Source organism: Bufo gargarizans, chromosome 6 (genome assembly GCF_014858855.1).
Source record: "Bufo gargarizans isolate SCDJY-AF-19 chromosome 6, ASM1485885v1, whole genome shotgun sequence".
Lineage (NCBI taxonomy): Eukaryota > Metazoa > Chordata > Amphibia > Anura > Bufonidae > Bufo > Bufo gargarizans.
The window spans coordinates 196,410,427-196,429,220 of record NC_058085.1 but is presented as its reverse complement, the minus strand read 5'-3'; the positions used below and the strand labels follow the sequence as shown (position 1 = coordinate 196,429,220).

Sequence of the window (18,794 nt, the reverse complement as noted above, 5' to 3'; positions counted from 1 at the left end):
CTGTAGGACGAAGAAGAAACCACTGCTATACCTAGTAGACAGGTATTGAAAATTCACTAATTTGTCTGTTTGGATATCTCTTGCAAGCAGCGTTTTGGTGTCCGCCTCCAGAGCGGAATGGAGGCGGAATGGAGCCAAACTGATGCATTCTGAACAGATCCGCATCCATTCAGAATGCATTGGGGCTAAACTGATCCGTTTGGGGCCGCTTGTGAGAGCCTTGAAACGGATCTCACAGGCGGACCCTGAAACACCAGTGTGAAAGTAGCCTAATATAGGCTTTAGACAGTATTGATAAATGAGACCCTGTATCTCAGCTTCTTAGACTAATTTACATGCAATTTAAGGAAAATTGAAAAGGCTGTGAGCTCCTTACCTGTATCATTACCTATGCGTGTGAATATTATAATTTTATGTAGTGGTGAACCATGTGAATGTGTGAACAGTAATGGAGATGCAATAAACTGGGCTGAGTGCTCCGAGACTAATGACTGGACTTCAACCAGTGATTATCTAAGGCAGGCTGCCCCTTGCTGTGCCAGATATTCATGTCGCTTTTGTAATGACTGTGATCATAGCTCGCCGGGTTTCCTGAGCCAGAGAGGGCAAAGCTCAGTAAATCAGAATGGCGGCAGGACTCGTAGTTCTCTTTCTTGGGGTATCTATGCTGTGCCATGCAACAGGTATGGCTTATTTATTTACCTCCATATATTTAGTGCTCATGTGGCCCATGTAATCTCTGTGATACAATTACATACAGATTACCATGCTGCTACGCTGAGGACTAGTAAAGTCCAAACAACAGATAATTTGATCCCTGACTGCCTCAAGACTGGAATGGCATGACCTCAGTGTGACCAGTAGGGGGCCCTACCTCCAGGATGCTATCTGATTATACATGTCACTGGACATTTTAATAATGACACTGAAAAGTAAGGCTTTTTCACATATGCGTGAAACAGATTGGAAAGCTGTACCGCTCTCAGCGTTATTTGTCTGTCCACTTGTCTGCATATTTGCAGGATTGTGGCCAGATCTCAACCAGCCCCCATTATAGTGAATGGGGCCGGACAAAATTCCGGCAGCGCACGCTTGCGCCCAGCAGGGACAGATCTAACAGGCTGCCAGATCTGTTTCACACATACTGTATATAAAACAAGTCTAAGATAATTTTAAAAACATATTACTAATTGGTATTGCCTATACTATATACTGTTTTACTGTTGCTTAGAGTTGTTTGATGGTTTCTAGAAACAGTAGTGCTCCTGAGAGCGCGGAGTTCTCCTCACTGTTTACCTGCTCGCCATCGACATCACAGCGGTGAGTAGGTATAATTACAGCTCCTCTGTCCTATTCACTTGTATGAGAAGGGGCAGTTGTAGTTACACTCCGTCCCATTCAAGTGAAAGGGGATGGTGTAGTCGTAATGACACCTGCTCACCACTGTGATGTCGATGGCGAGCAGGTAAACAATGAAGAGAAGGCAGCACTCACAGGATTATAGGAAACCGGACAACCCCTTTAACATGCCCCTTGTCAAGTGTCAGTGTGTAGGGACACATGCCATTGAAAAGGGGAAAGTTGAAGTACATGCACATAATTTTATCTTGGATTTTGAGGAGGATTTACCCCAGATCTTACCCTTTGGCCTCATGCACACGACCGTTGTGTGCACCCGTGGCGTTGTTCCGTTTTCCGTGATTTTCTGCGGATCCATTGACTTTCAATGGGTCCATTGAAAACTCGGAAAATGTACCGTTTGTCATCCGCCTCCGTGATCCGTTTATTCTGTCCTATTTTTTGGACGGACAACGGTTCACGGACCCATTCAAGTCAATGGGTCCGTGAAAAAACACGGATGCACACAAGATTGGCATCCGTGTCCGTGATCCGTGGCCGTAGGTTACTTTCATACAGACGGATCCGAAGATCCATCTGCATAAAAGCTTTTTCAGAGCTGAGTTTTCACTTCATGAAAACTCAGATCTGACCGTATATTCTAACACAGAGGCGTTCCCATGGTGATGGGGACGCTTCTAGTTAGAATATACTGAGAACTGTGTACATGACTGCCCCCTGCTGCCTGGCAGCACCCGACCTCTTACAGGGGGCAGTGATCCGTACAATTAACCCCTCAGGTGCCGCACCTGAAGGGGTTAATTGTGCATAGCATAGCCCCCTGTAAGAGATCCGGGGCTGACCCCCCTCCCTCCCCAGTTTCAATTTCATTGGTGGCCAGTGCGGCCCCCCCAGCCCCCCCTCCCTCCCTCTATTGTATTAATATCATTGGTGGCACAGTGTGCGGCCCCCCGGCCCCCTCCCTCTATTGTATTATCATTGGTGGCACAGTGTGCGGCTCCCCCCCCGGCCCCCCCCCTCCCTCTATTGTATTTATATCATTCGTGGCACAGTGTGCGGCCTCCCCTCTCCCCCCCCCCGATCATTGGTGGCAGCGGAGAGTTCCGATCGGAGTCCCAGTTTAATCGCTGGGGCTCCGATCGGTAACCATGGCAACCAGGACGCTACTGCAGTCCTGGTTGCCATGGTTACTTAGCAATATTAGAAGCATCATACTTACCTGCTGGCACAGACCTGTCACTTACCAGTAGGAGGAGCTCCCGACCAGTCACAGACAGCGCAGTCACAAATACAATAGAGGGAGGGAGGGGGGGCCGCACACTGTGCCACCAATAATATTAATACAATAGAGGGAGGGGGCCTGGGGGGCCGCACACTGTGCCACCAATGATATTAATACAATAGAGGGAGGGAGGGGGGGGCCGGGGGGGCCACACACGGTGCCACCAATGATATTAATACAATAGAGGGAGGGAGGGGGGCCGGGGGAGGCCGCACACTGTGCCACCAATGATATAAATACAATAGAGGGAGGGAGGGGGGCCGCACACTGTGCCACCAATGATATTAAAACAATAGAGGGAGGGAGGGGGGCCGCCGGAGGCCGCACACTGTGCCACCAATGATATAAATAGAATAGTGGGAGGGAGGGGGGCCGCACACTGTGCCACCAATGATATAAATACAATAGAGGGAGGGAGGGGGGGCCGGGGGGGTGCACACTGGCCACCAATGATTTAAATACAATAGAGGGAGGGAGGGGGGGCGGGGGGGCCGCACACTGGCCACCAATTATATTCAAACTGGGGAGGGAGGGGGGTCTGCCCCCTGCTGCCTGGCAGCCCCTGATCTCTTACAGGGGGATGTGATACGCACAATTAACCCCTTCAGGTGCGGCACCTGAGGGGTTAATTGTGCTGATCACAGCCCCCTGTAAGAGATCGGGTGCTGCCAGGCAGCAGGGGGCAGTCATGTACACAGTTCATAGTATATTCTAACTAGAAGCGTCCCCATCACCATGGGAACACCTCTGTGTTAGAATATACTGTCGGATATGAGTTTCCACGATGTAACTCAAATCCGATGGTATATTCTAACATAGAGGCGTTCCCATGGTGATGGGGACGCTTCAAGTTAAAATATACCATCGGATTGGAGAAAACTCTGATCCGATGGTATAAAAGGGACTCCTGACTTTACATTGAAAGTCAATGGGGACGGATCTGTTTGCAATTGCACCATATTGTGTCAACGTCAAACGGATCCGTCCCCATTTACTTGCATTGTAATTCAGGACGTATCCGTTTGGCTCTGCACGGCCAGGCGGACACCCAAACGAAAATCAAGGAAGACCCACAGACGAAAAAACGGTCACGGATCACGGACCTACGGACCCCGTTTTTGCAGACCGTAAAAAAAAAAAATGGTCGTGTGCATGAGGCCTTTTGCAAAGCAAATCAACTCAAACGATTCACATACTGTGGATTTCATAAACTGCACAGCAGGTCAATTTGTGCACGGCGGATATGAGATTTAGAAAATCTCATTTACTTAGTTGGGACTGGATTAGGTTGTGCCTTTTCGAAATGAAAAACTGTGCTTAATATGCACTGTATGTATATACCCTTACCATCCAGTTGTCAGTTTATTCATACATTTCCAGGAAGAATAACAGAGGAACGGTGCTACCCAGAGTTATACGAAAAAAGCACCCAAATTTTTATTTTATGGCGGTTGGGAATATTTACTAAAACAGACATGTCAGGAGAGCTCACATTTACTTTTTTCATCCATAGTACAAATATATAAAGTTGTTGCAATGAATGCACGGAGAAGTCCTAACCTTCCTACCCTCTTATTTCTTAGCTAATGAACTGAAATATGATGAAGCTTTATTAACCGTGAACAATCATCTTCTTGAACCCATAACTTTACTTTATGTCTCAGATTACTGCTATAAGGTAAGATATTATATTGGGACTCTCTTCAGATTTCTTCTATAACTTCCTAATGTGGCACATTTGCTAAGATGGCTTTCTAAGCTGCTCTTCATTTCCTTCTTAAAGGGATTGGCAGCAATCTGACATTTCTATCAAGGTACTTTTCTTTTTTTTTGTCAATGAGATTAGTAGGACATCTAGGCCTATATACGGTTAAAGGCCAAACAAAGGATGTAATTACAACTGGAGTCCTTTGTTAGGGGTCAGATATAGTATGGTATATAGATCCCATACAGCATGACATCATTATAAATAGTAGAGATGAGCGAATTTTTTATTTTTATTTGATTTGGCAACTTTGCCAAAGTTAGCCCAAAAATGTGATTAGTTACAAATTAATTCATCCTGAATTGCTATAAATTGGGTATACCTAGGCCACTCTGCCTTAGGATACGGTAATGAAGACTGCACTGTATAGTCCTTCTTCATTGTTAATGGCCACGCAGCACCATGGGGTTTAGCTGGTTAGGTGGGGGGACAATATACAAATTATGACTGCAATCTCCTGCAGGTTATTTGACAGTAAACACTGAATATTAATCAGCTCTGGCATACCCACATCTCAAATCCCCAGCGCTCTCCTGCCCTACAGGTGGGAGCCCTTCTTCTGCCATCTGCTTTTCTTCCTTTTCCACATCATCGATGAGAATATGTAATCAGAAACATCCATCTCCTCCTCTCTCTGCATCTTGCTGACTTTTCTAGGAAAAGAAGACATTGAAGGATGATTTTGAAGAAGTAAACCCAGCAAAACATAAGGATGGTGATCATTAAGACCTGCCCCCCCTCTAAGGGATGCAGACTGGATGGAATTGGTTGCATACTGGCAGAGGAATAATAAAGGCTTCCATCTTATTGATATTGTATTACATTTACAGCTGATGTAGGAATAAGTAAATGTAGGAATAAATAGATAAAACTGAACTTTCCCTACACTCTCCCTGAACTCTCCCTGCACTCTCCCTCTCCAATATTCTTCTATTAATAGTTTTCCCTAGCACATGAGCGTTTGTTACATCTCTCAATTGCTCAGCTTACAGGACAATGGCGGAGACTACACGGGATGGGGGTTTTATAGGGCTGTGATATCACAGGGGATGACTAACTGCAGATTGACTGGCTACATGGCATTGTGGGTGATATTGTGTTCCCAGGCTTCTTAATTTCACTTTGTGACACATGCAGCCGCCATTTTAGGAAAAACTGACTTGTTACCACGAGGGGCGGGCAAATTCAGATTTGTTGTGAATCAAAGTTTTCCTAAACTTTTGACTGAATTCCACTTCAAATGCTTTGAAGAAACACTAGTCAATTTGCATTAGCGGATTAATATACATGTTCTGTATATACAGGTCTTTCTAAAAAAAATTGCATATTGTGATAAAGTTCATTATTTTCTGTAATGTACTGATAAACATTAGACTTTCATATATTTTAGATTCATTACACACAACTGAAGTAGTTCAAGCCTTTTTAATGTTTTAATATTTATGATTTTGGCATACAGCTCATGAAAACCCAAAATTCCTATCTAAAAAAATTAGCATATCATGAAAAGGTTCTCTAAATGAGCTATTAACCTAATCATCCGAATCAACTAATTAACTCTAAACACCTGCAAAAGATTCCTGAGGCTTTTAAAAACTCCCAGCCTGGTTCATTACTCAAAACCGCAATCATGGGTAAGACTGCCGACCTACAATTACTGTACTTCCCCTTTAAGAGCAGGGATATGGTGTATTAACCAACATACACTACTACTAATGTCCTTATGGACTAGATTCCACCATTTTTTCCTGCACCTACCTACTTAACTAAGACTTAACTTTTATTTCCTATTATTTAATATTACTGGTGTGAATAGCTAATTGGTTAAAATTTTCAGTGATCACTGGCCTTTATACATCACATTAGACCACCTTGTCAGGACTGTCACCTGACTAGGTTACTGAGTTGATACACACTTATGCCAACAGGCTGCGCGCTGCCTGTATATTAGATATGCTCTGTGCGATTAGTTTTCTTATATTACTAGGCCACAGTGATTTACTGCCATAAAATTCAGAGCTTCACGCTGCCCCCCTGAGGCTTTTAAAAACTCCCAGCCTGGTTCATTACTCAAAACCGCAATCATGGGTAAGACTGCCGACCTGACTGCTGTCCAGAAGGCCATCATTGACACCCTCAAGCAAGAGGGTAAGACACAGAAAGAAATTTCTGAACGAATAGGCTGTTCCCAGAGTGCTGTATCAAGGCACCTCAGTGGGAAGTCTGTGGGAAGGAAAAAGTGTGTCAGAAAACGCTGCACAACGAGAAGAGGTGACCGGACCCTGAGGAAGATTGTGGAGAAGGACCGATTCCAGACCTTGGGGGACCTGTGAAGCAGTGGACTGAGTCTGGAGTAGAAACATCCAGAGCCACCGTGTACAGGCGTGTGCAGGAAATGGGCTACAGGTGCCGCATTCCCCAGGTCAAGCCACTTTTGAACCAGAAACAGCGGCAGAAGCACCTGACCTGGGCTACAGAGAAGCAGCACTGGGACTGTTGCTCAGTGGTCCAAAGTACTTTTTTCGGATGAAAGCAAATTTTGCATGTCGTTCGGAAATCAAGGTGCCAGAGTCTGGAGGAAGACTGGGGAGAGGGAAATGCCAAAATGCCTGAAGTCCAGTGTCAAGTACCCACAGTCAGTGATGGTCTGGGGTGCCATGTCAGCTGCTGGTGTTGGTCCACTGTGTTTTATCAAGGGCAGGGTCAATGCAGCTAGCTATCAGGAGATTTTGGAGCACTTTATGCTTCCATCTGCTGAAAAGCTTTATGGAGATGAAGATTTCATTTTTCAGCACGACCTGGCACCTGCTCACAGTGCCAAAACCACTGGTAAATGGTTTACTGACCATGGTATTACTGTGCTCAATTGGCCTGCCAACTCTCCTGACCTGAACCCCATAGAGAATCTGTGGGATATTGGGAAGAGAAAATTGAGAGACGCAAGACCCAACACTCTGGATGAGCTTAAGGCCGCTATCGAAGCATCCTGGGCCTCCATAACACCTCAGCAGTGCCACAGGCTGATTGCCTCCATGCCACGCCGCATTGAAGCAGTCATTTCTGCAAAAGGATTCCCGACCAAGTATTGAGTGCATAACTGAACATAATTATTTGAAGGTTGACTTTTTTGTATTAAAAACACTTTTCTTTTATTGGTCGGATGAAATATGCTAATTTTTTTAGATAGGAATTTTGGGTTTTCATGAGCTGTATGCCAAAATCATCAATATTAAAACAATAAAAGGCTTGAACTACTTCAGTTGTGTGTAATTAATTTAAAATATATGAAAGTCTAATGTTTATCAGTACATTACAGAAAATAATGAACTTTATCACAATATGCTAATTTTGACCTGTATTTTTCCATTAGATGCTATGGAATTTAGAATAATGCTGAGTTATGGATGGCAGAGGTGAAATGAGGCATATGGTCATCATGGAAGGATGATTTCTGCCTCTATGAACCAGAGTTCTTTGTGATCTCTGGTTGACCCAGATTCTCCATATGTTTAAGGGGTTGTCTGAGACATTCATATTGATGACCTATCCTTAGGTATACTTTGTTTGGTAAATTGATCTGATTGGTGAGGGTGCGGGACAGTTTTAAACCGCTGAAAACCCATGGCTAATCCCTGGACCGACTTCATGGCATACAGTTGTGTTAAAAATAATAGCAGTCAGACATCACTAACCTGATCAACCACTGTTTTGGTAGAAATGATATTTCTACATGGCAAATAATTTACTAGCAGGTGTAGTAGAGTAATAGAAGCCCAACAGTCATGACATGCATGCTGCTGATTCTCTGCAATTCAATCACTTATCTGCAATTCAATCACAATCACTTGAAAGGGGCATGTTCAAAATAATAGCAGTGTGGAGTTCAATGGGTGAGGTCATTCATTCTTTGAAAAAAGGTGGCAATTATTGCCATTATTTAAGGAAGGAAAGCAGAAAATGTTGTACATGCTGGTTACAGTGCATTTCTCTCAGAAATTCAGAGGAAAATAATTTGTTCCAGAAATTGTTCAGAAGAACAGCGTACCTTGATTAAAAAGTTGATTGGAGAGGGGAAAACATATAATAAAGTGCAGAAAATGATAGGCTGCTCAGCTAAAATTATTGCAAATGCTTTAACATGGCAACCAAAACCTGAAAGATGTGGTAGAAAGCGAAAAACTACCATTAAAATGGATAGAAGAATAGCCAAAGGACTCAGCCAACAATCACATCCATGAAGATCAAAGAAGGCCTAAAGTTACCTGTGAGTACTGTTACAATTAGAAGACGCCTATGTGAAGCCAAGCTATCTGCAAGAAGCCCCCGCAAAGTCCCACTGTTGAAAAAAAAGACATGTGCTGAAGAGGTTACAATTTGCCAAAGAGCACATTGACTGGCCTAAAGAGACATTTTGTGGACTGATGAAAGTAAGATTGTTATTTTTAGGTCTAGTGGCCGGAGACAGTTTGTCAGATGACCCCCAAACTGAATTCAAGCCACAGTACACTGTGAAGCATGGTGGCGAAAAACATCATGATATGGGGATGTTTCTCATACTACGGTGTTGGGCCTATTCATAGCATACCAGGGATCATGGATCAGTTTGAATACATCAGAATACTTGAAGAGGTCATGCTGCCTTAGGGTCCATTCACAGGTCCGCAAAATGGGTCCGCATCCGTTCAGCAATTTTGCGGAACGGGTGCAGACCCATTCATTTTCAATGGGGCCGGAATGTGCTATCCGCATCTGCAAATTGCGGAATGCACATTGCCAGTGTCCGTGTTTTGCGGATCAGCAATTTGCGGATCCGCAGAACACTTACGGACGTGTGAATGGACCCTTATGCTGAAGAGGAAATGCCCTTGAAATGGGTGTTCCAACAAGACAACGACCCTAAACACACTAGTAAACGTGCAACATCTTGGTTCCAGACCAACAAGATTGACGTTATGGAGTGGTCAGCCCAATCCCCGGCTCTTAATCCAATAGAAAACTTGAGGGGTGACATAAAAAATGTAGTTTTTGAGGCAAAACCAAGAAATATAGAAGAACTGTGGAATGTAGTCCAATCATCCTGGGCTGGAATACCTGTTCACAGGTGCCAGAAGTTGGTTGACTCCATGCAACACAGATGTACAGCAGTTCTCAGAAACAGTGGTTATACAACTAAATATTAGTATAAGTGATTCAAAGGAAAGCAAAATCTTCAAACATTTTTCAGTTTATATAGTAAATGTTTGAGTTTGTAAAGAAGAATACAAACACTGCTATTTTTTTGAACAGTCTAATATTCACTTTTCTTTAATTGTTTTAGAGGAACAACACAAATTTTATATATTTTTCTTCATGTTTTGATTTGGAATAGAATGTGTTGTGTTCCCAATGCATTTCTATGTATGGAAATAAAAACTATTAGAAGGATTTTGAGCTTTATTCACTTTTTTAAGCACACTGCTATTATTTTGAACAAAACTGTAGGTTATTTGTTGCTGTATGAAAGTTTATCATACATTTCCTTTTTTCCACCCAAATAATCCTTAAATGTATGATTTATTTTCCCCAGTGTCTTTTACAGCCACTTATGACTCTTCCAGCTGCCCAAAGCCTCCAGCCTACAAACAATACGATCATTATCAGCACGGTGTTTGCACTGACTGTCCATGTCTTGAGAGGAGGTGGAAATCAGGATCCAGTGTGCAGGTAGTTTTCACAGCAGTTGTCACCGATGCTTGGTTTAGAACATATGCATAGTTAAAGAGGTCATCCTGGAAATAATATTGATGACCTATGCTCTGGGGTATTACAAAGTCACAAAATGGCGTCTTGAGACTTTTTTTTTATACCAAAAACATTGCATACCACTGTTAGTACATGACTCCCACTGTGTTTTCCTAAAATACTGGAGCAGATTTACTAATCCTGTAGGCAAGCTTTCTGGACTTGCACCACATATATCACAGTGGTTCAGCCAGGATGATACATGTGCTGGGCTACAATATTTTGTCTAACTTTATACTTGCTATTAGTTGGCTTAGTTTGAGACAGTATTATGCCATAACTGTAGTGCAATTTTGGCACCAAATATCTCCTGTTTTGTTACATCATACAAAGCATATGCTTTAAGTCAGGCATGCTCCTTGTTGAGCTAGGCAAATTTAATTTTTCTGAACCTAGATGCATCAAACTTTGCCATGTATTGGCGCAATTTACTCCGGAATCTAGGTACACTCACATTAGTAAATGTGGCTCACTGTGTGTGAAACCACCCTCCGTGCTCCCCTTTTCAGCCATCTCTGCCAGAATCCCGATTGCCGAATGTTCCTTCTTATGCAGTTATACAGGAAATAAGATTGTATGGAAAAGTTGGTTATGTGGTACCAAGCCAACACCTCTTGTCAGACCAGGGCTAGTCAGGGCACATGGGCCAATTAATCAGGTTCTATCACTGTGAAAATATTTCTCGGGGATCCTCCTGACACACCATTAATCAACCCGGGGAAGTGCTGATTTTCGCTTATTCCAGTTATAGATCATTTTACATTATTGTTAGGCTTTTGTCTGTCAACATCATTCATATTATGGAAGATGAATATAATAAGATGTATGATTGACCTGTGTGCGAAATTTATTTACACTAGTCAAAGCAAAACTTTCCAGTGACTATTGATCAGATGATTATAAAGGGCTATCTCCAGGCTGATTATCCTCTAGATCCTCTCTGGGTAATCAATACAATGTATTTGTGTCAGATATAGAAAATTATGCAGAGGAGGCCAGACAAAGCATCCAGCTAAAAATGATACCACAAACACCCACTTGGTGGCGCTCTGTAGCTGCTATCCCTAGTAGTACAAGAGACTCTCACAGGCTGTACAACAAAACAATACCTGTCCGATCTATGAGAAAACTTCAGGGAGTTATGCTTAAAGAATATTACCTTACAAAGTGCAAATCTAGAAATGAGTAAAAGTGCAGTTATATATCGCAATGACTTCTACATCACACCCTGTAACTGATACAGTAGATGTTGATAGGTTATATTACATTTTATTATTACAGATTGAGTTACAAATAGTATAAAATGTTTTTCAGCTAATCTAATAGGACGCTTGATTGGGCTGCAAGTTAGTGCATGGCATTGGCGCGGATGCCAGGCAGCCGAGACTTGGATAAGATGTGGCGGAAAATTCCACCGTTGGCGCAGTTTACCACAAGTTGGCGCAGTTTCAAATTGATTGCAAATAGGTATATAATAAGGCTGACAATTTACAGGTAAACAGCAGTTTTAGGGTGCCCACACACATTGTGGCCGAGCTGCTGTAGTTACATTTGCATTACCGCTAATTGCCATGGTTTCACTGCAAATCCATGATTTTATTTTATTGTAATTGCAGAGAAACCACCTCTACAAGCCCCATTCAAATGAATGGAGCTTCAGCTTTAGGATGGTCATATATAATTCACTCAAGATGATCAAATGACACCAGCATCTGAGATAGTGCCAATCCCAATCATTAAAGTCAATAGTGACCATGATATCTGTGCTGTTAGACAGAGGGAGCTCTCTCGGTCAGGGGCAGACTGGGAAAAAAAACTAAAAGTGGCCTCCTGTTGTAGGTAGGTCCAAATTGACAGAATCCAGGCAACGCACATATACTGGGACAGCAGAAGTAGGCAGAGCAAAAAATACTTCAGGATGACAATACAGTTTAATTCAGGAAGGCGCCCGCAGCCACCAATCAAGTAATAAGTACCTGATGCTTCTAGCGTTAATTAACGCTGAGAGGATCAGATCATTATGTACCTGAATGGTGGTTGTGAGGAGAGCTCAGGTGGCCTGATGGGTATCAGCCCACTGGGAAATTTCCCTGTAGGGTCTATGACCAATCCATACCTGCGCCTTCCGAACAGAGCACCCCACAGAAAAAAATGCAGGGCTTCAATCTTTTGCTAATGTCAGCCTAGTAATGGGCCTAGTAAGCTGCCAGCTAAACAGTGTCTGTGGCAGGACTTGACAGGCAACCATGAAAAAATCCCATAGGCTGCAGTAGTATTGTATTGCAGTCTTTGGTACAAGTGATTGGAGGATTGCATGTTCAAGTCTTCTAAGAGGACTAAAGATGATAGTTAAAAAAAAATATTAACAATTGAATAAACAATGCTCAATAGTGAACCACATAAAAACAAACCCCAAAAACCATGGTGGAATTGCTTTGTTTTTCAAGTTTTACCCCACAAAGATTTTTTTTCCCATTTTCCAATGCAAGATATCGTAAAGTAAATGGTACCATCATATGTGAAAGGAGGGAAATATGAAAATAATACTTGGTGTAATCTATAGATCCAGGGGCGGACTGGGAACTTAAAGTAGCTCTGGAAAAAATACTAAAAGTGGCCTCATTTTGTAGTCGGGTCCAAATTGATGGAATGCAGGGGCAGCACAAGTAGGCGGGGTCAGCAGTACCATATTGCGGCACATTATACCAAATCAACAGAGCCAAATACCCCAGTACATCACACAATACTGCCAGCAGCACAAAATATGTCCCCAAAAACTTCCACTGGCTGGCGATGAGGAGGTCTCAGGCGGCACCCTGGGCATCGGCCCATCGGGAAATTTCCCTGTAAGGTCTATGGCCAATCCGCCCCTGTATAGATCTCTCCCCCAACATCACTGAGGAGATAGGTCAGCTGTAGAACCAAAACAGAGCAGGCTGCACAGGCAAGTATACTGGTCATAATAGGAGATTTTAATTTCCCAAATATTGACTGGGGTCATGGTTCTGACCCAAAAGCAAAGGGGAGAAAATTCCTCAACTTGTTGCAGGACCACCTTATAGAATTTGGTAATACAGAGCTTGTTGGGACTATCACTGTTCATGAAACACTAGGTGACAGTGACCACAATATAATTATATTCCTGAACTATAAAAAATACGTTTTATTTCCCCAGGTTGACTGCAGCATTTCAGAACATAGATAAATGGCAGCGCTTTAAATCTATGTTGAGTAATTATACTGCAAAAGTTAATCCTGTAGGTAACAAGCATAAATTACTAAAATTACACCTATATGGCTGTACTGTAAAAATAACAATACACTACATAACAGGCATTTATAAATACAAATCTGAAGGGTCTGCTGTATCCTGAAATTTACAAAAGACTTAGGTCCCTTTCACACGGGCGAGTATTCCGTGCGGATGCGATGCGTGAGTTGAACGCATTGCACCCGCACTGAATCCCGACCCATTCATTTCTATGGGGCTGTTCACATGAGCGGTGATTTTCATGCATCACTTGTGTATTGCGTGAAAATCGCAAGCATCCGCAAGCAAGTGCGGATGCGGTGCGATTTTCACTCACGGTTGCTAGGAGACAATCGGGATGGAGACCCGATCATTATTATTTTCCCTTATAACATGGTTATAAGTGAAAATAATAGCATACAGAATGCATAGTACAATAGCGCTGGAGGGGTTAAAAAAATAAAATAAAAATTTAATTCACCTTAATCCACTTGATCGCGCAGCCCGGCATCTCTTCTGTCTGTCTTCTGTGCTGTGTGCAGGAACAGGACCTGTCGTGACGTCACTCCAGTCATCACATGGTCCACCACATGATCTTTTACCATGGTGATGGATCATGTGATGAGCGCAGTGACGTCATCACAGGTCCTTTTCCTGCACACAGCGCTATATTGCCATGCATTCTGTATTCAGAATGCTATTATTTACCCTTATAACCATGTTATAAAGGAAAATAATAAAATCTACAGAACACCGATCCTAAGCCCTAACTTCTGTGAAGAAGTTCGGGTTTGGGTACCAAACATGCCGATTTTTCTCACGCGCGTGCAAAATGCATTACAATGTTTTGCACTCGCGCGGAAAAATTGCGCATGTTCCCGCAACGCACCCGCACATTTTCCTGCAACGCCCATCTGAAAGAGGCCTTACAGTAATAAAATCTGTAAAAAAAAAAAAAAGATTAAATCTGCACAAATACAAAATGAATGACAGGTGACCAAAGAGAACAAAACTAATCTGAAAAAATTATTTAAATATATAAATGCTAAAAAAAAGAAAGAAAAGAAAACAGCTTTAAAATAAGGTAAATGTAAACAAGGCTCCAGGTCCTGATGGATTACACACAAGAGTTCTTATAGAACTCAGTTCAGTTATTGCTGTGCCCTTGTTCATAAGTTTTAGAGACTCTCTAGGGACTGGTGCCCGCTTAGGAGCAGGCGCCATCTTTAAAGACCCGGCCAGTGCCTTACTAGTGCTGGTCAGGAAGGGGTTAATGGATATTGCGGGTGGGATTAGTAGCACTGTTTCTATTTTTCCAGATGACACCAAGCTATGTAGTACTGTGCAGTCTATGGAAGATGTCTAAAAATGCCAAGCAGACACTCTGAGTCATTGGACATCCACTTGGCAAATAGTATTAAAGGGGTTATCCAGTATCTACAACAGCCCCCCATGTGCCAGACCCCTCCGTGGAGATATACTTACTCCGCTCCCCGCGGTGCTCCTGGTCCCCCTGCACCACCACTGCTGCTTCTCCCTGTACACGGATGAAAACATCCGGTGTCGGGGGGGAAGCAGCCAATGGCAGACGAGGATGGTGACACTAGAGAGGCCCGTCCCCGCCTGCCATTGGCTGCTCCCCCCTGAAAACACTGAATGTTTTCATCCGTGTACAAGGAGAAGCAGCAGCGGCGGTGTGGGGACCAGGGCCCGGCACATGGGGGACTGTTGTAGATACTGGATAATCCCTTTAAATTTTCTATTGTGTCAAAGAAAATGGATCCATCCTGACACACAATGTAAGTTGAAGGTGACGGATTTGTTTTCTCTGCACCACTCAGTCTCTGTCTTGCTCCGCACCACACCGCAGACAGAAAAATGTTGCTTGCAGCATTATTCTGTCCGCCATGGGAGCACAACCAAGCCGAAATGGAATACATTTTGGTGCATTCCATTTCATTCAGTTCGTTTTTTTTTGTCTCTATTGACAATGAATGGGGACAAAACTAAAGCGTTTTCATCCACTTTTGAGATCATATGATGGATCTCTTTAGTGGAATTGAAAATGCTAGTGTGAAAGTAGACATACAATGTCAATCAGCTGCTTCTTAGGCTACCAGGATATTGTCAGGCATTAAACGAGGCATGGACTCGCGGGGCAGGGATGTAATACTACCACTTTAAAAAGCGTTGGTGTGACCTCATCTGGAATATGCAGTTCAGTTCTGGGCACCAGTCCATAGAAAGGACGCACTACAGCTGGAAAAGTACAGAGGAGAGCGACTAAACTGATAAGGGGAATGAAGGGTCTTAGTTATGATGCAAGATTAAAAGAATTACATTTATTTAGTCTTCAGAAGAGACGTCTAAGGGGCGAAATGATTAACCTATATAAATATATCAATGGCCCATACCAAAGATTTGGTCAAAAGCTGTTCCATGTAAAATCACCTCCACTGCCTCCATCTGGAGAAGAAAAGGTTCAGTCTCCAGAGGCGACAAAGCTTCTTTGCTGTAAGAACTGTAAATCTGTGGAGTAGTCTACTTCTGGGCGCGTAATGATAGGAACAGTAAATGGCTAAAAAAAAAAGCCTTAGATGACTTCTTAAAATGAAATAACATTGATGCTTATGAAAATGTGTAGATGTCTGGGTCTCGCTCCCTTTTCCTGAAATTTACATCCCCATCCATTCCTTGAGTGAACTCGATGGACCTATGTTCTTTTTCAATCTTACTATTTAACGATGTAGGCATTCACGTTCACTAGCTGTTGTCAGAAATACACTACAGTCTTTGGTGTAATCATTACATTGGGCTAACGTATTGCACCATGTATTAAACACAATTTTATTAAATATATCAACACAAAAAACTGTGCAACTAAAACAATTTTAATATTGTAAATATGGTCATGACTTCTCTTTTTGTCCAACATTACAAATTTTGCACCTTTACATTTATGTGTCCAACTTGACCACAGTTATGGCTGAAAAAGCAAGGTCAGGTCACCAAGGCCTGGTAGATAAAGGTTAAAGTGAATGCCTCCTTCTTCAGAATCAGGGCGCTACGCAAGTGTAATGCATTGTGACACACTCTATGCTCTGGTGACTTAAGCTGGAAAACCGTTGTCACGGCTATTTTCTTAAAAGAAAAAGACACAGGTGGTCAGCCAGCACACCCACAGCAATGCTCCACACATCTAGATAGAGCTCTCTAGAAGTTGAACCTCACCTCAAAGGGAGCATTGTGCTGAGATGGGTGAAAGGTCACTGCCCAGGAATAAGGATGGAATGCAATGGGCATGCTGTGATAATCATACAATGAGCCCCTTCCGCCCTACATATGACTTATTCCCAGGCTTGGCCTCTTTGTTGACTGCATTGAGGTTGATTCAGAGTTCAGCCTGCTTCTGTCGCCTCTTGTATAAAAAGGGTCTATTCCCTCAGTTTAGCTTCATTACATTGGAAAATTATTATTTTATTTTAGTGTTGCATTTGGGATTTTAATATCATGTATTTTTGTAAGATTTTTTTTCTTTGTTGAAAATACACATATTTATAGCTGAGCGGCAATATCCTGTTGCATTCAATTGAAACAGTCTGTTTTATTGCTTGTATTGTATTAATCAGTACTGGGATACTCTGGTTCTGGCTTAAGCCTGTATTACCCCTGCAATGTAATACTGCCCCCGATTGCCCAATGAATGTTCATCGGGCAAGTCCAATCTTTTGACATGTTAAAAAATTATTGTTTGCAGGTGGCATATAGTGGTGTCTAATCACGATCTGCCACGGGCAAACCACAAAGCATGGGGACGAGTGATGGCATAGCAATCACTCCTGCCCGTGCTGCGGAGGAGATCGCTGCATGTAATAGGGTGCCACATCAGGCTGTGTAATACAGCTTTTAAAGTCTCAAATAGTGATGTCTATATGTGGGCCTCATGTTTCTGCTGTGTAGCCACTAGGGGAAGTCAAATTTATATGGTGCCATTGCATTTAGCAGGATGAGGGCTCATGCACATGGCCGCTGTCTGGCGGTGCCCGTATTGCGCCCCGCAAACAGCGGGTCCCAATATGCGAGCACCGGGCCATGTGCACACTGCGTCACCGATGCGGACCTATTCACTTGAATGGGTCTGCAATCCAGAAGGTCTGGTGCCGGACGGAGGCAAGGAACCCTACAGAAGCACTACGGAGTGCTTCGGTGGGGTTTCTTTCCGTGCCTCCGCACCGCAAAAAAATGGAAGATGTTCTATTTTTTCGCTGTGCGGACGGATCACAGACCCATTCAAGTTGAACGGGTCTGGATCCGTCTGCGGAATCGTGTATTGGAGGCCACAATTTGCATGGAACGGCCAACAAAGGGCCATATTCATGAGCGCTTATGATCAGTCTCCTGTATGCTCCTGTAGATTATCTGTTTCCTCCACTGATAAAGGGGCTGTCCCATGAAAAATATTAGACATTTTTCAAAGCAGCATGAATCTGAATACTTTTGTGATTGGGTGTAAGGGGGTCATTTATAAAGCTGAAATACACCTATATTAGGTGTATTCCAGGCGCAGATTGCGACTTCTTCCCGCTAGATCTAAAAAGTGGGAGGGGCATCAGTGGGGAAGAGGGCAGGACGGTAGGCCCGTCTCATTTACCATTTTCTATACCTGTTTCAGGTGTAGAAAATGGTCTAAATGTAAGACAGCAAGGAAGCTGTCTTAAATTTAGAACTAGGCGAGGATCCGCCGAAGTTTTGAAGAGGCCTGGTGGATGTTGAGAAGGGCGTTAAACCTAACAATTTTGCCACGAAGTGCTGCTCCAGTCTTTTATACCACCTCTGTACTGAAGAGAATTTGCAACTTTTTTTTTATAAATCTGGAGTGATATAGCTAACCATTTTTCACTCAGAAGTGTTGTAAAAATGTAAAAAGGTACAACATTTTTGTGCACTAACCCCAAAAAGTCTCAAAAGCCCAAATTATGTGACTTTCTGAAACCCAAATTATGGAGTGTTGGACATGATAAATTATCCCCAAGTTGTAGCTCTACACCAAATTTATCATCCAGCATGAACCATTGTGATACATTGGAGGCATGTCTAGATGTGTGCCCATGTTTACACCATCTATGGGCTTAGTAAATCTGCTCAAATGTGTAAAAATCACCCAGAAAACTTAAACTAGACATTGGACTGTGCCTAAAGGTATTCTTGCTTACCTACATTATTCTTTATGTTAAGGAAGACTCAAGATGCACTGCGTGCCAGAGAAATAACATTTCTCTAAAAGCCTTTCCACAAGCACAGGCCATAACAACAGTGAAATGTAATGCAATATCATTGCTGGGGTGAATGCCAGCAAA

At 42.9% G+C, this 18,794-nt stretch overlaps 1 protein-coding gene across 1 annotated transcript in view; it reads left to right on the top strand.

The window, feature by feature from the left end:
* Nucleotides 1-625: 625 nt before the first annotated feature.
* Nucleotides 626-18,794, top strand: part of LOC122942083 — a 95,257-nt gene continuing 77,088 nt past the window's right edge. Inside the window, exons 1-3 of the mRNA XM_044299577.1 lie at nt 626-683; nt 4,225-4,319; nt 9,973-10,109. Coding sequence (XP_044155512.1) covers nt 626-683; nt 4,225-4,319; nt 9,973-10,109 — 290 coding nt within the window. The remainder of the gene's footprint in view (nt 684-4,224; nt 4,320-9,972; nt 10,110-18,794) is intronic.